Here is a 23,597-nt window from a genome sequence, read left to right on the forward strand (position 1 = left end):
TATACAAAAGAAAAGTGTTGAACATTACTGTTTATTCTCCCAGCAACTACTCTTTTTTTCATCAAAGCCCACACAGAATTGGGTTTATGTGTATGCTGCTTTGTTCGCTTGGAATTCGTTGAAGAAGGTTTTAAATCTCACTAGTTGATCTCATTAGGAGCTTTTAAGTCCAGGGTGAGGGATTTGGAGGCAGGTACAACAGGCTGTCATTGTTTTGTGTAAGCTACTTGCCTCTGTGTGGTTTTGCATTCGAATGATGGGTTTTCAGTTTGTACTACTGTGATTTTTAATTTTCTTTTTTTAATATAACCTTGTCTTCTGTAAAATTTGTCTATAAGTTTTTTTTTTACATTGTCTGTCTGCGACCATGTTATATGTGTTGCTGCCTGTCTTGGCCTGGACATTCTTGAATAAGAGATATTTAATCTCAATGAGGTTTTTCCTGGTTAAATACAAGTAATAAATAAAATAAAAATAAATTATTAAAATGTTTTTGATTGTGGCTGCGCACATACAGCTGCATTTGTCAGTTATTTTTCCTTGCAACAATACATAAGTCTAAATCAGACTATGAAAAAAACTATTAAAAGAAAACAAGAAAATACAGTAAGAAAGTTTATTCATCCAGGTTCACAGCAGGCAATTTATCGTCCACGTCCTTCATGGATTCAACACAGAACAATGATTTTACTGAGCTTTGAGAGACAATGCCTCCATCGCTATCAGAAGATGCACCCCAAACGGAGTCTTCACCGTCCATGAAGGCAGCTGAACCGGAGGCTAACATTAACCCAGACAAGCCATCCATGGCAGATGCAACTCAAATGACAAACTCAAATGAAAAAAATACTCATCTTTGATACTTGTTGAGGAGAAATGGCCTCTATTTTGTCAAACAAGCCATATTTGACACCTATCATTAGTGTGAGATGAATGTCTCCAAAGATATGGATAAGAGTAAGTGCTCCTATAGGGGAGAGCAGGGCAACATATAACACACACTTTTTTGGTTGATGCATTTAGCTTGAACAAGATATTAAAGGTTATACATGCAGAATAACCATCTCTTTGTTTCCAACAAACAGCGGGAGAGTTCAATAAATATTTCGGGAGATATTGCCAAAAAGGTTTTTTTTTTTTTACCAGTAGTGTTCAGCTACTGTATGGTGTATGTATGTCAAAGAATCCAAATGTATGTGATCATAAACTGTCGTTTAGTGATTAACAGATTGTATAGTTTTGATATAGCATACTAGCTTGCTCGAATTGCTAGCAAGGTAAAAGTGCAGACACCCCAGAGTTAAATCGAACAGGGTTGTTAGCCTGTTGTCAGTCAATTATTAATTAACCAATTGATTGGATTTGTTCAACTCAGACTGGATAGTCATACATTTATTTAATTCAACTTTAACTTTAGGCAAACGTGGTGACATCGGCTGATACAGCTGTTTGGATTGAACAGACATTAAATGAAAACCAGGAGTAATATACTGTGGAGGGGTGGTGTCGTTAGGGTGCCATCTGCGGGCGGAGAGGGAGCGATTTAGCCGGCACTGCAACCCCAGGTGTGTGCAATCACAATTAATTGCTAATTGTTTATATGCTCTGCCTGCAGTGAGACCGGGGCGCTGGAATGAGAGATGCACGCGGGAGCAACATGTCATCTAATCCCTGTCCTTATTGTGCGTGGTTTGTTTGGTTTTGTTTGTGTTTCCATGTTTTGTGTGAGCGCACAATATAAGTCGTAGTGCGTCTAAGAACAATGGATTGTGTAGTTTGTGGGGATAAGGACTGGAGAACTTGTTCCAAATACATGCTTGTGGTAGATTTTCACTGATATAGGTAGGCCACGAATAACATATAAATATGAGTGTGCTCCACTTGGTACACCTAACAGTCTTAATAGCTTTAAAAGTTAACACAAAGTAAGGCAATTCAATAAAATTCAATTGCCTTACTTTGTGTTAACTTTTAAAGCTATTAAGACTGTTCGGTGTACCAAGTGGAGCGTTAGTTTTTACCCCTACCTCAAGGTTAAATGTAACATTTCACTCTTGGTACTTTCGTTACTATTGGTACTTTTTGATTGCTAGTTAATGGTATGTCCCAGAAATTTAATTGTGGTGTGTAATCATAGCCAAAGGACATTTTATCAAAAAAAGGTTGTTTGTATCAAAAAATTGATTCATCTATCTCAAGTAATAGTTTCAGAATTGAGCCCCCGCTATCCCCAACTATATATACTGTATAGAACAGAATAAGTGCATGGTATACATGGAATATACCTTTCATGAAAAGTTTATAAAAGTTACTGTGGCTGCGTTTAATATTCACGGGGTCATGTTATAACAGTTATAATCATGCCATCGTTATGCTAGTTGTACTCCTGTATGGGTCAGTTTCTGCTTGCTAGTGTCATTTGTAAAAACTAGACTTATAACCCACAAGACAGTGTTTTAAATGACATACAGTATACTGTACCTGGAGTCTGTGGCATAAACGCATTATTAATTAATCAAAAAAACACTTTGGCAAGAACATTTACATGCATGCTGCTAAAAAACACTTTTAATAAAACTTTTGTTAATAACTTCTGGAGAAGTTTTCAAATCATCCCGCCACTCACACATGAGAAGTGTGTTGCCATAATACATGAAAACAAATACATAATTCTTGCTCAGGTATAACCACGTACAACATGCATTAGTTTGTGCTCCAGTCTCTCCTACCCTGCTGCCCTCATAATTGGAACCTGGCTACACAGCATGAGACCAAATGCTCTGTTGAAGCCAATAATTTCTTTAGTGTATTGAATAGGCTGCACACAATCTTGTTGAAATCAACAAATGTTTTTTAAAGAACTTTCCTTTGAAATTGACGTTTACTCAGAAACACTGTGGAATGCTTAGGAAAGGGAAACACTCTCTGCAGGGCTTGACACTAACTTTTTGACTCATTAGCCACTGTGGCTAGTGGTTTTTGAAAAGTCACTAGCCATTCAGCATTTTCATGAGTTTCGTATTAATTTAATTACTTGAACTTTGAAGCTCGACAATTGCACTTTTATTTCTTTTTTACTTTTACTTTAGTTATTTCCGCCAGGCAGGTTGGTCGCATGTGTGTGTGTGTTTGCGCGTGTGTGTGTTTGTGTATCTGTCCACAGCTAATCTCGCATACTACTGGGGCGATCAGCCTAATATTTGTTGTGCATGCTGACAGCAGGCCAAGGACCTGAATTATTGAATATTTCGCAAATCGGTCAACGACAAGTATTTTATTTGAATTAATTTCCATCATTGTCCATTGAAATACATTGAGTGCTAACTCCTCACTCCTCCTAACCGGCCACTAGGGGCCACAAGTGATCAACAACTGCTTCCGAAAGGACATACACACCTGGCGGAGATCTACACTCTACCGAGTGCATTCTTCTAGTTTTTAATTGCAATTCTAAAATACCATTGGAGGTGAGAAAATAACTACACCTGTGTAGGCTCATGCATCAAATGCCACAGGGTTAAACCGAACACTGCGACAAGCCTAATTTATTTTATTTTGCAGCGCTAATTAAACTAAAGTGAATCTGAAATCATGAACATCCATCTGTCAAGGCTCATGCTCCTTTACCAAGATATTGTTGTTTTCTGTGTTTGAAATCTTTGACATTATTGTAAGCTTAGCTGTCTGGATCACAGTGCTAAACACAGTCAATCGTACCAGTGTGACTTTACAAGCACAAAACTTTGAACATGACTGTTGTTAAAGACATGTGTGAATACAGACAGACAGGGTCTTGGTACAGAAACCAAAGAGGGGAAAGCACTGGCTGCCCGCAGGCTCTGGATTGCACAAGTCTTTTTTCTGTACTCTAGAAAAAAAGATGACATTTTACTAATGTTACTATTTTTGATAAGTCCAAAGGAAAATTTTACATTCATCTTGCTCATATTAGCACACAGTAAATTTGACTGAGTATTTTCCATTTCCTAAGTTACAAGTATAGCCCATAGAGATACTAATACCCCACATTGTGTGCAATACGATAATAATAATAATAATAATAATTATTATTATTATTATTATAATTATAATAATAATAACATTCCTCCATCACAAAACTTTTGGCATTGTTCTAGCTTCACGGTAAATCGGTGCATAACATAACACATCATTTTTCATCATTTTTCACCACTGTATTGGCATACCTTTGGGCTATTGTTGACTTTATTTTGTAGCTATAATGAAATATGAATTTTTGGTGGTGAAAGAATATTTTTCTATTGTCGATTGTGTCATGTTTTGGGGGGTATAGTTGCCGATGACACTGCAGGGAGGAGGTGCTTGTTAAATGGATGACCTAAATGAATACGCGACAATGGTGGCACTTAGAAACTCTGTATTTTGCATAATTGTCATGTATCATCTACTAATGAAGCTAGAACACAGAGTTTGTTGTTTTTCAGAGTTTGATTGCAGGAGCACTAAACACCCGAGTTGAGCAATATCATGCCCATTACTTAGTGTGACAGGAAGTAGTCTCTCTGCTTAAAGTGGGACAGGAAGTGGGCCCTTTACTTAAAGTGAGACAGGAAGTAGGCCCTTAAAATGAAGTAGGCCCCATACATGTGTGTGTGTGTGTGTGTGTGTCTGTGTTTGTGTGTGTGGGTCTGCCTGTTCCTTCACTTCACACTTCCTTGTAAAATTCCTTCGTAAGCTATGATAACTAATAAAAGGGGTGCTGTGAGGCTGTTTGCATATTTCTACAGCCTCAATCTGCATTTGCAAATTACAGCTGCCTTCTGCGAACAAGCCTGATTAACAAAGCCTGTCAGCTGAGCGCAGGTCAGAGCACACAGCAAGGTAAAACCAAGTGGTTTGACTGTTTCTGAGTGAATTTAGTGTGTGTGATAAGTAAACATTATGAACATTTTCTACTTAGAAGCTCTTCAAATGATTACAATTTAACTGAAATACAGGGCTTAGTCAAAAAGGAAGAATGGGTAAATAATAAATATTTGTTTTGTGAGATTCCAGAGGGTACCACTCTCAATGGAATTAGCTTCTGGAAGTGGAATATGTCTTAGAAAAAAGATATAAACAATATTCCAATTTGAAGACGTTTGGTGCCCTCTGGAGAGGTTTTTGGGACACTTGGGCCCACCTTTGGGAAAATGCATGTCATATTTTACTGCTGTTTTCAGTCCATTGTAAACCTTCACCCTGGAATTGTATATATCCTAGGGTATGCCTAGGGTATAATTGGAAAAAGAAACCTGGTTTTGTCCAGTATCAGAAGTATATATAATTACTACAGAATAAAGAAAATAATTCTGAAAAAATATTTCCTGTATGTTTACGGAGTGAGACTCCCATGGGATCCCAGTGTTTGCTCATTTTGATACGAATAAATAATATATATAATGTATATAATTTTGGAGATAATAGGGTTTACAAACCCTGGGTTTTAAGTGGGGTTTAAGGGGTTAAAGAGGGACAGGGAGTAGTCACTTAAACTGGGACAAGAAATAGGCTCTCCACTTGGGACAGGAAGTAAGCCCTTAAAATGAAGTAGGCCATTTGCTTAAAGTGAAACAGGAAGTATGCCCTTTACTTAAAGTGGGACAGGTAGTGGGCTCTCTACTTAATTTGGCACAGGAAGTAGGCTCTCTACTTAAATTGGGAGGGGAAGGCCCTTTGTTAGTGCTGAGGACATTTCAGTGTTTTTTCAGTGTTTAGATAATTAATCATTCGACATCTTGTCTTAATTGGGTGGATAAACAGTGTTTTTATCCAAGCTTGGTGTTGTAGTTTTTTTAAGCTGTAGTCTTTAAAAGGCAGCTACTCAACACAGTTTGCACAGAAATAAGTGTTGCAATAACTACAATGACCATAATCCATTTCGCCTACAGACACGTGAGCAAAGTGTGTTTCGAATAACAGAATCTAGTACTAGCAGGACACCAACGAGCTGGACCGAAGAGGTTCATGTAGCCTACTGTCCGACTGTAACTAACAACACATATTCCATAACAGCGCTTCTAAAAAACTGGTAGTTTTCATTTTGCAGAATGTTATATGTGCCTCAAAACTGGTCTAATGATTTTGTTAACGTTTCTCGAGAGGAACACTGAAAACAGTAGGCTGGTAGTGTTCACCTGTCAAAGATAAAATCTCTTTACTTCTGCAGCGAATAGTGTATGAAAAGGGAGATAAATTATGAAGCCAACATAGATTATAAAATAATTAAATATACACACCTGAAATTTTCATATATTTTTAAAAACCAAACTGATAATTTATGCAAGTGATTTACTGTAATATGCAGTCACCACATTGGAGAATTTTAAAATAGAGTTTTGAAGTTTTTTAAGTTTGTGTTTAACATTTCAATAAAAAAAATATTCAAAAAGAATTTCAAATGTCATTATTTCATGGTACATTCATATTTAAAAAAAAAAAAAACGAAATCAAAAACCGTGATTCATTTCAGAAACCAAATTGAAATCACACTGAACTAAAAAAAAAAAACATGAATCACTTAGCACTACCCTTTGCTTGAAGTGGAACAGGAAGTGGGCTCTCTACATAATGTGTAACAAGAAGTAGGCCCTTAAAGTGGGACAGGAAGTAGGCTCTCTATTTAAACTGGGACAGGAAATAGTCCAGGTCATAGCGGGGCGGGCAGTGCAGCCCAAGTCCCTGGCACAGTGCCAGCAGGCGTTGGCGGGCGTCATCTGGCCGGTCGTCCCTCACGCTTACGTTGCAGTAGGGCTCCTCATACTCGCCAGAGATAAGCTCCTCCTCCAGCTCGTTGAGGCGCAGCACTCCCTCCTGGTGGAGCTGGCGCAGCCGCCTGGGGTGTGCTGTGGTATTCAGCGCCTGGCGGTGCTGTGACACAACACACATTATGCCGGCGTAGTGGCCCTGTGGTGGGAGGCAGGTGGCTGAGGGCAGGCGGGGCGGCAGGCCACAGGCCACCATGAAGGCAGCCAGCAGGATGTCCACGCCGTAGAGCTGGAGGATCCAGTCGCGCAAGTAAAAGCCGCCCATGCGGGCATTGATCTCAAGGAGGCGAGGCCCCAGCGGCGTCATCTTCAGCTCCACATTGAAGACGCCATCACGTAACCCGCAGGCCAGGCAGCTGTGGTAGGCTGCATGGATCAGCTGCACTCTCTTATCTGGTGCCAAGCCTGTGGGCATCCGCGCAGCCGTCTCAGTGAAGGCAGGCAATCGGGTGGGGCCATTGTCTGATACGAAGGCGCCCTCCAGCCGGCCATCGAAGAGCAGCACATCCACGTCATGCTCTGTTCCACCGACAAACTCCATCAGGGTCATGGCATTCCCCCAACCCAGCCCAATGCCTGGGTAGTCAGTCTCCTCCCGCAGGTCACCTGCAATCTTCTCCAGGTGGGTTAGGGCTTCCTCCAGCGAGCCCACCCGCTTCACACCCACTGCCCCGGCGCCATATTCCAGCTTCATGACAGCGGGAAAACGCACCCTATTCTGCTGCACCGCGTCCTTCAGGTCCTGGGCATTCTCCATGTGGGCACAAGGCACACCATAGCTGGCGGGTGGGGGCGAAAGGTGTGGCACCCAGGAGCAGAAGGAACCTGGCGAGGGGACGGAGTCATCTGAGATGCTGTTGCCATGGTTTTCCGCTGCCTCCCCCTTCAGACCCACCTGCTCCCTCCTGTCAAAGTCCATTATGGCCCTCAGGCTTTCTCCCTCCATCTCCAAGACTGTCTCTATGGTACCCGCCAGCCGGCCGCCCTCATGGGGACCAGATCTCTTGGACGGGGGTCCCTGTAGCCCCAGTAGGTGCAGGTGGGTACGACTCTTTTCTTTGGCAATGTGGATTGCCTCAGGTGGGGCACCCCTGAGACCCAGGCTCCGGCAGATCAAGGAGGCCAGCACCACACAGTCATCCCAGAAACACAGACACCCGTCCGGGCGGAGCCCCGCCGATTCCACCCATTCACAGATGCGCACACAGTGCTGGTCATCTCGGCCATGATCAGGGAGGTCCGGTAAGGGGAGGAAGTGTTCCACCAGGCGGGAGGCAAAGTGGGAGGGGTCAGAGTCAACCAGTAGAATCTGAGAGAGAGAGGGGGGGGAGGAGAAGGAGGATACAGAGAGCAAGGGGAGAGAGAGGAGATCAGGAGAGAGAAAGACAAGGAGTGGTTAAGGAGGAGAGTATAGGAGGGTGTTTGATAACTCAGGGTGATACCATAGCCTATGCCAGAGGTGATAGTTTGAGGTTTGGAGTGATTTTCTGTTTGGGCAGGATATGGGTTAGGGTCCTCTTACCTTTAGACCATACTGATTGGCTGCTTCCCACACAAACTTCTTGCTGTACCCTCCTGCCCCGATGACTAACACGGTCTTCCCCTTCATGAGGTAGCACTGTGAGCGGGCCAAGGGGGAATGCAGTAGGCTACCCAGACACCCCTCCTTGTCCCACCACATACCTCTACCACGCTCGTCCCAGCCACCCATGCCACCCTCCAGGAAGTGAGGGCTCAGCTGGGGAGACGGGCGCAGCCCCAGAACCACTGGGGAGATGATCGAACCAGAGAGAGTGATGAGGAGGTCCACACCTGAAGAGAGAAATAAAGTGACAGAGAGGATAAAGCAAAGGATGAGGAGAAAGTGAAGCAAGGGAGCAAGACGGAGTGAAGAAACATATGAGAGATGCGGGAAAAAGGAAAGAAAAAAAAGATATTTTAACTTGAAAAATAAAAAGTGAAATATTACTATTATGAAATTATGAAGGTAACCAGGGGTCTTGTTACAGACAAACCACGGTTTCCCAACAAGAGACACAGCCACGGAGATAAAGACCAAGGTGCCCAGGTAAGGCACAATCAGTCTTATTGCCTCTCCAGGGCTGACATAACACACAGATGAGATTAAACAATGAGTTGCACTGGTCATGGAGAGCTGCATTGTGGGTTCTGCTGTGTTTTTGTTTTCACCATAAAATCAATTAATTCTGACCCCGGAAACCAAGTGTGGTGTGTTAACCTACAATCCTTCATTGCCAATTACACCACTGGCTTACACCAGTAAGTGTTGAGTAACAACAGAAACCAGCAGACCTTCAGAATCAGGTTTGGGGTCCCCAGCATATCCCTCACAAACAGAAAAGCTGACACATAGGTCCTGCTTGCAGGTGTCAGATGAAACTAAATTTATAAAAGTTAAAAAAATACCCTCCTTTCTGGTGCGTCATTTAGTCCATATGTCTCTGTCACACTGGTATTAGTATTCCCTGCTTGATTGAATGCACGCATGAAAGAAATGTCAGTGACACCTGATGAAGTCGGGGAGCAGCCAGTGGGCAGGTGTGTGGCGGGGGGGGGGGGGAGGAGTACGCGCTAAGATTAGAAACACAGCTATAAATGACCAAGATGACATTTAACAAGGAGAGTAGGAGAACTCTACAGGATGGGAGAAAACCATGGGAGTGACTTGCCCACCTATCACATCGCTCTGAGCACACATCCCGCCCCGTTGTCCTGGTGACATCCCAGACTCGGTGTCCATGACAACTTGGAGGCAGGCCAGGGCAGTGTCAGTTGCCAGCTGCCGAAGGGAGGCAGTCATGGACGGGTCAGAGTAGCCAAGGTCAGACAAGGTGGTTTCCAGGGACTGGGAGATGGAGTGATATCCAGATGGAGGGGTGCCAACTGGTCCAACTTTACACTCCAACTGTAGGAGGAGGGAGGGAAAGTGAAGAGAAAAGTAGAGAGAGATAGATTGTGTAAACTGATATATCAGTCTCAGTCTCACTACTGCAGGCCTGGACTTAGTTGCAACTGAGATTAGCATGCACCACCACTATTATAGTCTGAATGCCAGTAAATGGCGGTAATATTCAGCAGAGGGAAATGAAGTGATATGTAGACATTATAATAGCTTTCTCACATCATCTACACTCCCTGGGGTCTGAAACTCATTCAAATGCATTCTGGTGCTTGCTAACATTGCAACGATGACAGATTTCTATTGGCTTTGTCGTGATAAGCATGAAGTATGGGACCAATATGATCTTTCATTTCCCCACTCACCTTGTACAGCAGGGGGACATTTTGGGGGGAGCGGGTGACGGTGGCACACACCCTGAATGACAGATCAGGAATCTGGGGCCTGCAGTCTGACAGGGAGCAGGGGGAGGCAGGGCAGGGACAAGAGAAATGGTGTACAAACATGCGCTACACTCCCAAATGATATGGGAGAAAAAAAACATGAGTGGATGCCACTAAATAATGGAATAATGCCAGAGAGCACTGGTAAGCACACCCTAATGGTGGTACAACTACGACTGCTACTAACACTATTGCTGCTTCTTAAGCTAATATTACTAATACACTATGGCTAGTGATAGTGCTAACATTATTATCTCCGCCAGGCGTGAGCCTGGAGGGGATTATGCATTTGGTCGCGCGTGTGTGTGTGCGTGCGTGCGTGCGTACAGTGTGTGTGTTTGTGTATCTGTCCACAGCTAATCTCGCATACTACTGGGCCAATCAGCCTAATACTTGTTATGCATGCTGACAGCAGGCCAAGGACCTGAATTCTCAAATATTTTGCAAATCGGTCAACGACAAGTATTTCATTTGAATTAATTTCCATCATTGTCCATTGAAATACATTGAGTGCTAACTCCTCACTCCAACTAACCGGCCGCTAGGGGCCGCAAGTGATCAACAACTGCTTCTTGAAATGAAACACCAGTGATGTAAAATGTCAATTATGTGAAAATACCAGCAAAACAATCCACAAACTAACAGGGTACATTAATGTTTCAATCTGTGGCAATTATTTTGTTGGCATTTTCACGTTGAAATTGACATTTTACATCGCTGGTCTTTTGGAATTGTTCCTGTCCAGATTTTAAACAAAAGTGCCAGACTATAACGTCAATGTTACTGTCTAACACATCCTGGCTGATATGAATGACATTAGCTAACGTGTCACCTAGAGTTACTTCACTGTGTTTTTGGGTTTTTCAGTGGCACTTGGTAAAAACTTGTAATATTTTGTATTTGTCTGGTTGCACTGATTGTGTAGCCTCTATTGTTGCATCAGCAAAGCTAACACGCCTGGCGGAGATCTGCACTCTACTGAGTGCACTCTTCTAGTTGCTACTGCTACACAATGGCCGTTGCAATGGTAACTGGCTATTGCTCTTTCTGTTGTGAATACAGCTACAGCTACCGCTATTGCTACTGCTACTACTACCACTATTGCTTTGGCTACTCTGCTACTGCTACTATAATCATGACAGTTTCTGCTATTGCTATTGTTCAAACTAGTGCAGCTACTGCCATTGTTATGGCTAGGTACTCTCCTACTGCTGCTTACTTCCAGTAAATATGTCCTGCAAATTCATCTGCTGTTTTGCAGAGTTAACTACTGGAAATGCTACTGGAACCGCCTTATACTAAATGAATGACTTAAAGTTTGTAACAGAGAATTGAAACAGCACCTCCCTACCCATTTCCCTTGGATTACCAGAGTACTGCTCCCAGGTGTGGTCTTCTACTCTAGGCCCAGGCTTCAGTGGAGAGCAGTATTCCTCAACCAGGATGGCCTCTCCAGGCATTAGGAGGGGCAGCGTTTGGCTCACCTTTGCCCACACCTCCTCCCTGTTATCCCGGGGCAGGTGAAGAAGGCTGTCATCTGACCCACCTCTACTGCGCCTCACTACCACCTGCAAAAAAATCCCAAAAAACAAGTCACAATGAGGCTGTGAGACCCATACAGAAGTCCCAAAAAGGTCCTCAGCAAGACAGAAAAATATTTTCCATTACTTAGCTTAACACATTTAGCACACTCTTATACTTGTACATACTCTCCATTTCTATAAACTACATTCATCAAAGCCATTCAGTTTCCCTGGCCCAGGGTACAATGGCAACACCCCAACTGGGAATCAAATATGAAACCTCTGAGTTAGAAACCCCATCTCCTAAGCATTATACTGTACTGGTGTGGTCTTGCATAAATAATGAAACCCAATGCATCAGGATTTAACTGTGTTTCTTTATACATGTGTGTTAATTAGTCACTATTGTAGCCTGTTAAGAGCTGTTACGGTGCTAAAATGAGATTGGGGTCCCAGGTTGGTCATTGGGACTTCAAATAGTGAAAGGCTGGGAACCCCCTGTTTAACTGACTTTAGGATGGCAAATTACTCCAATCTGGTTACTATCACACACCCTGTCAGCCTGCCTCAATGCTTCAGACTCCAGGAATGTCGTCAGCTTGTTTCGGATGGAGTCTGTACCCCTCTGCGCCCCCTCCGTCTCCAGCAGGACAACCTCAACGACCCCCGTGCGCCCCTCCCCCACGATGTTCTGCCCCGGGGGCAGGAGGAGTGCCAGGGTTGGAGGGCAATTGATTTTGGCCTTCTGCAGCAGGACCCTCGCGGTCAGCCTGTCGCTCCAGAATCGTTCCAACTCCAATGACCCACCCATCGGACAGTCAACCCCCTGCGTCACCTCCTGCCCAGCCCAGGGGTTGCAGGTCAGTAGGTAAGTGACCCGGCGGGGGGGACAAAAGGTGAGAAGGGTGGTACGGCCCCCAAGGTCAAAGGTCACGGCTTTGTGGACCACAAGTGATGTGGAGGCCCGAGTGACCCAGGAAGGGGAGAGACATAGGAGGGAATCGCCTGGAGAGAGAGAGAAAGAGAGAGAGAGAGACAGAGCAAGTGTGAGAGAGTGAGTGAGACAGAGAGTCAGAGGTGTTACACTCAACATTTGATTGTTGCATGTTCTGTGAGCCGCAGAAGCTTGTGTGATCAGGAAAAGAAGAAAAGAAAGGGATGAAGAGGAGGGGGGGAAAGAGAGTCTGACATTCTTGAAGAGAAGGTGAAAAGTCAAACTGGGTGAGAGACATTCTTGGCAGATCCACTGAGGTCAGAGAAAAGGTCAGCATTCCAGTCAGAGCAGCCACTAAAACTATAATAATTATAACTATTATAATTTATTTTTATTTTTATGGGATTAGTGGTGCTGGGTTCATATTTTTGCATTGCAATAAGAGTAGTTTGTGTGTGTGTGTGTGTGTGTGTTCGTTCGTGTGTTTGATATATAATTAGGCAGAACACGTGTGGTAATGCCTCAGGGGCTGGGGTTGTATACTGTATGGCTACAGGTTTAGGGCTTACACAGGGTAGGACTTTGGCCACTGTGTTTTGGTTGGGTAAGGCCCAAGACATTAGAGCATGTGTTGTTTGTAATCAAAGCATTTGTCAGATTCCTAAACACAGAGATAGGCACTCAAAGTGGGGCATGAGCATAATGTCGGGTCCTTTAGAGGGTATATAAACCAGTATTTTGTTTGTGCTTTGTGCATTTTCGGCAAGGTCCCAAAAATGAATTGGAGTGAATTTGGAGAATGAGAACCAGGAGGAATGGTGATGCTGACAATGGTCAACAGGAGCATCTGATGTTGCTAGTATTCACGCTATGCAAATACAGTGGAATATGAAATATCGTTTAACCCTTCAAAGGCGTAAGATCACAAATATGTCTTAACTGAACATTCTAATATTGATGTAACGATCTCTGCTGGTAATTGAAAGCAATGGAGTTTGACTTTGACTTGACTCGAACATTACACATAAATTACAAAAACAAAAAAACTACTCTTTAAAGAGTAATTTCACCCACTGTTTCAGCCTGTCTCTGCCTACTACACAGTTTTGAAAAATAGGTCTCATTTGCATAAAGTATTCTATATACAAATGAATTTGTGCAGCGTAGCTGCGCCTGGCTCATGAAACTCAGAACATACTGCCAAACTAGGCTTTGAAGTCCAAATATGAATCAAGATTCAGCAATTACATGGTCTGTTTCTCACCTCAAATGTTTTCAGAAACAAATTTAGTGGACTGTTTAGGTTTAATATGAGAGTTTAGGAACAGGCTGCCATGTTTCTCCAATTTGAAAAACGTTGGGCTAAAACCAATCTAGCCAATCAGGTGCTGGCACTGTTCCATTGTATTAAAAACTAAACAGACAAATTTGTGGGTGGCAACACATTTTTGGCTGTATATCTTGATTGACATCTACATGACTTAGTAGGACCTCCAAAAAGGGATGCTGGTATCACGATGGAGGTGGGGGCCAGAGTGGAACACAGAAAGCATTTTTCAAACATTAGAGGGCAGCACTAAAATGTTTTCCACCAGTTTTTTTTTTTGGCCAAATGATATTATTTCAGAAATTTTGAAATAACAGCATGGATTAAAAGGCTTCATTATAAAGTATGCATACACACATATTTACAGCAAAAAGTTATCTAGCTTGTGATTACCCTTGAACCAGAATAGAAGACCCGTGCATTGAAGGTTATTGCTGCACAAATTTCTGTCTCTGTGAACTTCCGCAGGCCAGTGTGATTACAATAGAGCTTTTAGTTCCTTTTGTAAAGTGTTGGGTGGTGCGTTCCTACACTGTCTCGACTTTGACTCGATGGAAAGAAGCTTCAGTTCCTAACAGTGGGTTTCCTAATGAATTAATGAATTGAGGCTTTAGGGAACTTCTGGTCTATCCTGTGTTTGAGAAATGAAGGCAAAATACATATTCATGTATAAGTACATTTCCTTGGGCCATGACATCCCTGACATTTAGATCTAAATGTCAAATCACATTTAATGACCTGATAAATGTCATTGCATCCGTACTCTGAGATCACTAAATATAGATGCACTTTTCATGCAGATGGCTTGGTATATGTGCAGGGTATTGTAGGATTGAGGTGGTCCTGTTCCTATTTTTAAAAATGACTGGCTCAGTATTTACTGACCAGGTAAAAACTAGTTCACCCTTTCGGAGGTCAAGTAGGTGGCAAAGACCTTTTTGTAACCCATTATACTGTGAACGAATGTATTGTTGGAACATCAAGCTCCTTTGCTAGCACTAAACTTAAAGCAGATCTGCCCAGCGGGTAACCAGCTGAGGTTATTTTACGTTATGCTCTGAAATTTTGAATCTCACCTTGCATTTACAGGCCCCGCCCCATAGCTGAAGCCTCCACAGTCGATTTGCGACAATGCAGAGAAGCAACAGCTACCTTCTTTTTACTCCTCAGGCCACCAGCACAGTGATTGTGTCCGAGGAGGAGCAAATTTAATTAACTTCAGGCAGGCCGCACTCTACCGATTCGACCACAGAACTCATTGTCTTGCCAGGGCTATCCAGGCGGAATGGTTGTGCAGTGGGTACTACCTCACGGGTTCGAACCCCGGCCGGGGCCTTTCTGTGTGGAGTTTGCATGCTCTGCCCGTGTCCACATGGGTTTCCTCTGGGTACTTCGGTTTTCTCCCAGTCTAAATTGCCCCCAGGTATGAGTGTGTGAGTGAATGCTGTGTGTGCCCTGCGATGGAGTGGCGAACTGTCCAGGGTGTATTACTGCCTCTTGTCAATGCATGCTGTGATAGGCTCCAGCACCTCTTGTGACCCTGACCAGGAATAAGCAGGTATAGATAATGGATCGATGGACAAGGGCAATCCCGCCAACCAAGATCCTTTATAACGAACTTATGGCTAGTTTACGTGATGGTTGGCGGTCACAGTCAGTGCTGGCAGGGTCTGGAATAGATACCGGATTGGGGGCGGGTCAGGACACTTGAAACCAGTGTCGTGAAAGCATTGATTTCCCAGCAGCCCTGTTTTAGCCTGTCTGAGAAATCAGGGTGTTTAATGACGATCCTGAGGAACATCCTAACATTGCTCTGGACTATTTCACAGAAGTGTGTGTGTATGTGTGTGTGTGCAAGGCGGGTTTTGATTGGTGGGGTTATTTTGAGTATTTTTAAGGATTCTTACCTGGGCTTACCTGACCTGCCTCTAACAGGAAGGAGAGGTGGGGGAGTGGGGAACCCAGCACACAGAAACACAGCTCTGAGTAGTATTCACCTGCTCACAGATAAAAAGAACATCTCTGAACAACCACTTAATCCACTTAACCACCACAACTATGAGAGAAATTTAATATTTGGCATCACACACACCCTGCCAGGAGAAGGACCTCAATTAAATTGAAAAAGCACAATCACTACAACGTATATTGTCAACAATATGTGTGATTCTGTTTCAGTTATCAAAAGAAATTAATAAGCCAGTTCATTAAACTGAAGGGGGGGGGGGTAGTGGTGTTGTTTTGTGTATGCTCTTACCTGGTACGTGTCCACCACGTGTCCTGTCCTGGGTTTCAGGAAGCCCAATCTCTCTCAGTGCTTCCTGTAGCATCTGATACAGACCTTTCTCCACACGGTCTGGATCTGACATTGCACAGCTGCTCTCCTGATGCATGATAGGACAGCTGCTCTTCTGATGCATGCCTGGATAACTGAGAAGCACGCTACCAGGGAGGGAACTGACAGAGAGCTGGGGAGAGAGAGAGGAGGAAAAACAGAGAGAGTAAAAAAGAAAGAAAAAGCTCAAAGAGTACTCTATACTAGAAAAAGAAAACTTTGTTATACCAATTAAAATCTTGTAAAAAATCTTTGATAGGGTTATCCAGCCCATTGCGCTTTATGGAAGTGAGGTTATGGGGTTCACTCAGCCAGGAGACCTATTCTAAATGGGACAAGCATGTAGAATTTTGTTGAAACGTCCTACAACAACAAATGAAAACACCAAATAATGCATGGAGGGCAGAATTAGGCCATTAGCCCAACTAACACAAAACACAGAACGGCTTCATACCAGCACTGTTTACCAACAAACCAGAGTAAACCAAGTTATGAAACAGGCCAAAATCTCATAATTGCAGTTTTGGGATGATGTTACCAAAACACAAAAACTACATTGCTATCGAACCATAAAAAGAGACTGCACATTAGCTGAGTGTCTCTTCTCTGTCAGAGATACAAAGCAGATCCTGACCACATACAGGCTGGGTGACCACACACATGCAATTGAAAAAGGCCAACTCTGGAATACATAGAGAAGAACACTGTCACTATAAGACAGGAGAGGTGGAAACAGAGAAGCACTTTCTCCTACATTGTGGAAAATATTCAGCAATTAGGACACATTAGTTCAACAAACTATAAATCCTACTTGGAGAAGGGACAACAGCTCCAACAGCAGCGCAGTATATCTTTGCCAGTCATAATCTGAAGGACACTGGTTGACGACCAAAAATATATTAAATTGATAAATTTATTATAACTGAATTTATTTTCACTTTATTTTTTATAGTTTTGAACATTTATTACATATTATTATTATTATTATTATTACTCTGATATAGTGGCTGTTGTAGTTATCACAGATATAGCAATTATTGTGCTTAATTGACATTCATGTTCTGATGTATTTCTGTATTTCTATATTTCTATAAATATTTTGGCAATATTGTGTATTTCTTGCCAATAAACCATTTTTTTAGAGAGAGAGAGAGAGAGAGAGAGCACTAAAGGATGGACCTCACAGATAACAATACAATACAGCAGCAATACGTTGATTAGGGAACTGGGTTTGCATGCTACAGGTTGCAGATTTTGTTCCCAGGTAGGGTGCTTGGTACTTGTGTGGGTGATTGCAAATGTGGATGTACTTTTATATCCTGTTAGATGCACAGCGCTGGCTCAGTGAACTGTGTGACTGGCATGTTCATCTTAATGTCACACATTCTGATATTAGCTTTAGGAGGACCATGGTATCCCATGTGCCCTTCATTCAAGAGGCTTAGATTTCCAAACACAGCAAGTGCTGCAGCCCCAGGAGGAATCTGCCCTTTTGGCTCTGAGGTTTTGATTTTACCCAGTCGACCTGTAACTGAGATGGGAAGGAGTGGGAGAGAGAGAAAAGGAGGTGGAGAAGTGGTTGTTAATTTAGGAACACGGTCTGATTTTGGGACTCTGTGATCCTAGGCTGTGACCCCCTCTCTGACTGACAGTGTAACCATAACTACAAGGGTGACTGCAGCCAGCCACACTTCACTGGCAGCAATGACAGCTGCAGTCTCAGTAATAGAAACAAACATGCACACACTCTCTCTCTCTCTCTCTCTCTCTCTCTCACACACACACACACACACACACACACTTTTTCTCTCACATGAACTCACACACAAACACACACACACTCTCTTTCACACACACATGCATGTACACTTCACATACACACACACGCACATGCATACACACCCCCATGTATGCATACACACGCACAGACATACACCGACTCTCTCATACACGTACATACATACAGACAGACACACACAAAGACACACATACACTCACACACAGATTTTCTTTCTCGCTCTCTTGCACGTGCACGCACACACACACACACACACACACACACTCTCTGTCCTGTGGCTAGTCAGTGTTAAGCCTGATATAAAGACGATGACACACCAGTCACTGTCACAGTGCATTTAGGAGAGAAGGAAGCTTATGGAACCTGCTTGCCAAGATTCTCCCTGCAGAATCCTAAACCAAATGTGGGGGAAGGAGTGGGTATCTGACGGGGGAGACAGCAAAACACCCAACAGCGCAGTAGTCGGGCAATGGCTCAGTTTCACTTTGTGTTTGATTTAGGAATAAAGACACACGTTCAGAGCGATGACACAGGTGAAGTTTTACCCAATCGAAGCATGTAAAAAAAAATGCATGTAAATTCAGGATGACAACAAAATATGTTCTTACACAATCAAAAAATATAACTGCACTATGGTCAGGCATCTAGGCATCTTATTTCCTACCCAGGAATCAAACCTGCAATCTTTTGATAACTAGCCCACTGGGGCGTGCAGAGAGATCTAAAAAATCTGCCTGTCATGGGGCTGCCAAAAAGAAGAGATTAGCGAATGCTGGGGCTGGGGGAGGGGGGAATTTATGATTGCAGGTAGCAATAAAAAACAATCATTTTTGACTTACCCTGGTCCTGGTGTCCTGCTGAATTCAGTTCCCTGAATAATTCCCTGGTATGTGGCATGTAGGCAACAGATTTCAAATTAACGTTTTCTATGTCTTACTGATATTCATGGTTTTGTGACTTTAAGATAGTTGAGATATCTAATAAAGAATATGAACATTTAACCAGATGGCTACTGCACCATACAATTAACCTGACTGTTCATTTTAAGCAGTGAAAAAAAGCACTGAATTCAACAGAACACCTGCCTAGAAATCTAGGCATGGAAGACTTTAGATGAAATTAAAATAATTATGTCCATCTGAACTCAGAGGTTCAAACCTCCATCCACTCTCAACAAATGCTGATGCCTTCTGCCTTTTCAAGTTCACTCCATGATTAATGTTCAGCTTTAAGCATTATGTTATCACCACAGCATTTCACACAGACAATGTTCTGAAACAATTATCTTCAGCTGCTTCATATACAGTTTGTGTGTTAAGTAGCCAATAGACAGGCTAACTATGTAGACTCCATAGCCAAGTGTTACCATTAACAAGAGTTACACTCAATTTCAAACAGGCAATTATTATAATTGACAGCAGCTTTGTTGTCCATCTTTGTTAATGTGTTATAGCTATCTGTCCAAACTTTGTTGAGTTGGAACAACGGAAAAAAAAATTAGTTGCAAGAAAGTTTGTGAACCCTTTCAAATTACCTGGATTTCTGCATTAGTTACTCATTAAATGTGGTCTGATCTTCATCTAAGTCACAATAATATGCAAACACATTCTGCTTAAATTAAGAACAAACAATCAATGGCACTTTTCATGTCTTTAACACATTGTCTAAACATTCACAGTTCAAGCTGAAACAAGTATGTGAACCCCTGTATCTAGTAACTGGTAGAACCTCTTTAGCAGCAATAATCTCCAACAAATGTTTCCTATAACTGCTAATCAGACTTGCACAATGGTTAGGAAGAATTTTAATACATTCCTCCTTACAAAATTGCTTCATGATCTTTCTTGGATTTCTTGCATGAACTGCCTGCTCAGGTCATGTCACAACATCTCAATTGGGTTAAGGTCTGGACTCTGACGTGGCCATTCCAAAACATGAATTTTCTTCTGTTTAAACCATTCTTTTGTTAATCTACTTAGGTGTTTAGGGTCATTGTCTTGTGGCATCACCCAACTTCTATCAAGATTCAGGTGACTGCTACCCTGACATTCTCCTGATTCTTGATACAGGGGGCCTTCAGTGGCGTAGCCCATAGAGCCCTTTCCACATGCTCATTGCGAGCCGCGACATCCGACCGCCGACCTTTGTCACATGTCTCTTCCTGTCTCTCTACACTATCCTGTCTAATGAAGCTGAATAAATATTTAAATAATAATTCTTGATACAATTTTGAATTCATTGTTCCCTCAAAGATTACAAGCCGTTCAAGCCCTGAGGCAGCAAAGCAGCCCCAAACTATGATACTCCCTCCACCATGCTTCACAGTTGGGACAAGGTTTTGGTGTTGGTGAGCAGTGCCTTTTCCCTCCAAACATAGCATTGTGCATTTCTGCCAAAGTGTGCAACTTTTGTCTCATCTGTCCATAGAACATTGTCCCAGAAGTGTTGTGGAACATCCAGGTGGACTTGCAAACTTGAGACATGCAGCAATGTTTTTTTTTTTTTTGTATAACAGTGGAAATCTAGAAATCTGAAATCTGCTTCAGCATTGCACTCTTGCCATGATCTTTGCAGGATGCCCACTCCTAGGGAGAGTAGCAACAGTACAGAATTTTCTCAATTTATAGACACCTTGTCTTATTGTGGATTGATAAACATCCAGGTCTTTAGAAATGCTTTTGTATCTTTTGCCAGCTTTATGCACCAAAGAATCTACAATTCTTCCAAGGTCCCAGGGCCGGATCTAAGGAGGGGGGCAGGCCCCATCCCCCAAACGCCCCCGGCCCCCGGCCCCAACCTCACAATTTTTCCTTTGCCCCGTCAAACTTTCCCGATAACTAGCCCCTAGCCCTACATGAAAAAAACAAGTTCTCACACAGGCAAGTAGTATGTTATTTCTCAACAGGAACATCGCATTTTGAGAGAGAGCAGGGTTGCCAGAGTGGGGTAGTTCCCCTAAATGTAGGTAGGGTATTTAAAAATTCATAGGGGGAGTGATGTTCAGTGATTCATAGGGGGAAAATGTATGGGAGTCCATGATAGATATGGGAATTTAAAATAATATGGGGAAAATTTGTGAGGAATTTGTATGGGAGTCAATTGAAGATTTGAGGTGTTTTTTTTTAGGATGAATTAATTCACGCATATGGCAACATTGAGGTACTCACAAATTAGGTCTAGTTTCAACTCAAGCAATGAAAGCACAGTTATTTCCTTTATTCAAACATAATAGGCTGTATGAACTCTTCACAACTTGATAATTTGAGAAGTAAACATTGTTTTAACATTGGTGCAGCCGAGGCAATTAGATCATAGCCGACAATCCCACTGCAGTTATGCACGGCACGGCATTCAGTAGATTTCATATAAATTATTGATTATAAAATTAGGACAGGCACCGACTATGAAGATAAAGAGTGTAAAACTGAAACGTCAAATCGTTTCAGTTTTACACTATACAGACACGTTTTTGGCTAGTTAATTTACAACCTGTTTGATCCACTATATAACATCTGCACCGCTAAAGCAACAAAGTTATAAGAAATTGTCACACACTGCTAATTAATGTGCTCTTTTTAATAAAATAAAACAGCCTATAGTCAGATTATATTGTTATCATCAACCCTTCTGTTGTTTGCAAATTATTCAGTAGACTAACTCATGCCACTCATTTGTCAAGTAACAGTAAATGCTACTTGAGTTAATTGCACAAAAATGTGCCAATATAGGCTATTCGTTTTTTAAATTGGCTAAATGTTTAGAAACTATCTGTGAATCACATAATAACATTGTCGGCCTGTGCTGGGTTCCTGTAGGAATACGTATAAAAAGCACAGTTAGGCCTACGTGACATTTTCTTTCGCTAGGAAATAGAGTCTGAAGTCGGAATCAGTCACTGCATGACTCGTTCTCATTCGCAGGAGTCAGGGCGACAGCTGTGAAGGAACCAGTGAACGAATCTAGGAACAAATCCTTTTAGGGAACTGAGTCAAAGGATTCATGTCCCTGAAAGGAACTGGAACACCCACCACTACACTCTACCCAGAGAGGCTAGCATTACTTATAAGTCATAGATGCATATTCTAAGAGCATCTTTTTAAAAATCAAATTATTATTGTTTCAGGTAAAACTAATAAATCAGTCACTAAAGCAGAATTTCCAACAATTAAAATGCGGTCACTCCTCGCTCTCTCATACACACTCTCTCAATGAAACAGTTACTCTTATCCAGTCATTACTCTCTGAAAATGCCAGTTCAGATCATTTTAACACAGGGATAGACATATTTCCCATATATGATAATCTGAAGGAAAGAGCAGCTTTAAACAGACACTCTTCAGCTCCAAAGGAGCAGAGATCAGTGTGTGAGGAGGAAAAGGATTGGGCTGTACCCTAAAATAAACTATCCAGTATATAAAGTGAAAATTCATCCAGTATTAAAACCAACACAAATGGACACAAATCAAATACTTGGATATGGTGCTTGGACACTGGTCCTCCCAGTCAACAAGTAGCATATACGCACTCAGACACACACACACACACAAACTCTCCCACATACATTCAGACACACACACAAACCCACACAGAGACGCGTTATGTTAACATAACTGAATAAGTCACTCCATTTAAGAGCATTTGCTAAACACCAACAGTGTAAATGTATGCAGTCATTTGCATGCACACACACACATACACTCATATCACTTGTTCCATGAAAAATTTAAGAACTTTTTTTATCTTTCATCCAGACTCACCATTGTTAATGTGGGGCCGAAGCAGGACTCTGTAAATGACAGACAGTGGAAGAGTGAGAGGGTAAAAAGAGAGAGGGAGGGGTTGGAAAAAAGAGACAGGAATATAGAGCAGGAGAGAAAGAGAGACAGCCTGAGAGGGAGGGGGGAGGATTTAAATAAAAATACAAAGATGACATGAACATGTAGTTGTGGTTAACATTTATACAAAACAAGTGCAGATTTTTGTTTTGAAAGCATAGATTATTGATTCGAATTTGGTTAAGGGGTTGACTGTAATTTAGCTTTTTTGTACTGTAAGTGATTGCAACTCCATGGGGTGTAATGGCTAAAAGCCATTTTACCAAACTCTGTGAAAGTTTGAGGCACAGTATGAAGCAACTTGCTACATGAATGCAGAAGAACAATGGTTAAGAAGAAGTCCTGATAAATATAATAATGAAATAATGGAAGTTTTCCAATAATATATATATAAATAAATTTTATAAATAACTTTATAAATAAAAAGGTGCCAATTTATCCATCTGTGGTGAGCTAGGGAGCTACGACTTTTGCTTTACAATGGTGGAAGTGGTGAGTGAGATAGTTAGCATTGGATATAAAATGCAAAGCACCATGATAAACTGTATCCAGGGCATGTACTTGTGGAAGTGTACAAGTGTAGCAGGATTAATACTGGTATAATTATTTCACTAGATTTTCTATTCTATTTTGCTCTATTTCTCTGTGATCGCCTATCTGGTTTAATTTGTTGGTTTGTTTTAATAGTCTTCCTGTT

At 42.1% G+C, this 23,597-nt stretch overlaps 1 protein-coding gene across 2 annotated transcripts; it reads right to left on the reverse strand.

Moving 5' to 3' along the window:
- Positions 1 to 592: 592 nt before the first annotated feature.
- LOC135259518 (carnosine synthase 1-like) lies at positions 593 to 22,879 on the reverse strand. 2 transcript variants are annotated; one of them, XM_064344015.1, is made up of 9 exons: positions 22,823 to 22,879; positions 16,190 to 16,400; positions 15,840 to 15,929; positions 12,225 to 12,676; positions 11,518 to 11,716; positions 10,071 to 10,156; positions 9,480 to 9,711; positions 8,308 to 8,597; positions 593 to 8,094 (listed from the first exon to the last, which is right to left on the reverse strand). In XM_064344015.1, exons 1-9 carry the CDS (start codon positions 22,823 to 22,825, stop codon positions 6,637 to 6,639), a joined length of 3,021 nt encoding a protein of 1,006 aa, XP_064200085.1. In that variant the 5' UTR covers positions 22,826 to 22,879; the 3' UTR covers positions 593 to 6,636. The 2 variants fall into 2 exon arrangements, with proteins under 2 accessions (XP_064200085.1, XP_064200083.1); XM_064344013.1 differs by having other exon boundaries at positions 11,500 to 11,716.
- Between the last annotated feature and the right edge of the window lie 718 nt (positions 22,880 to 23,597).

This window comes from Anguilla rostrata, chromosome 7 (assembly GCF_018555375.3).
Source record: "Anguilla rostrata isolate EN2019 chromosome 7, ASM1855537v3, whole genome shotgun sequence".
Classification (NCBI taxonomy): domain Eukaryota; kingdom Metazoa; phylum Chordata; class Actinopteri; order Anguilliformes; family Anguillidae; genus Anguilla; species Anguilla rostrata.

What these genes read in the sequence shown, in the direction of transcription:
- LOC135259518 (XM_064344013.1), bottom strand. An exon ending in CATTGAGGCAGGCTGACAGG is followed by an intron (nt 11,717 to 12,224) that starts GTGTGTGATAGT and finishes ATTTTTTTGCAG; the next exon opens with GTGGTAGTGAGGCGCAGTAG. An exon ending in TGCTCAGAGCGATGTGATAG is followed by an intron (nt 8,598 to 9,479) that starts GTGGGCAAGTCA and finishes TTCTCTCTTCAG; the next exon opens with GTGTGGACCTCCTCATCACT.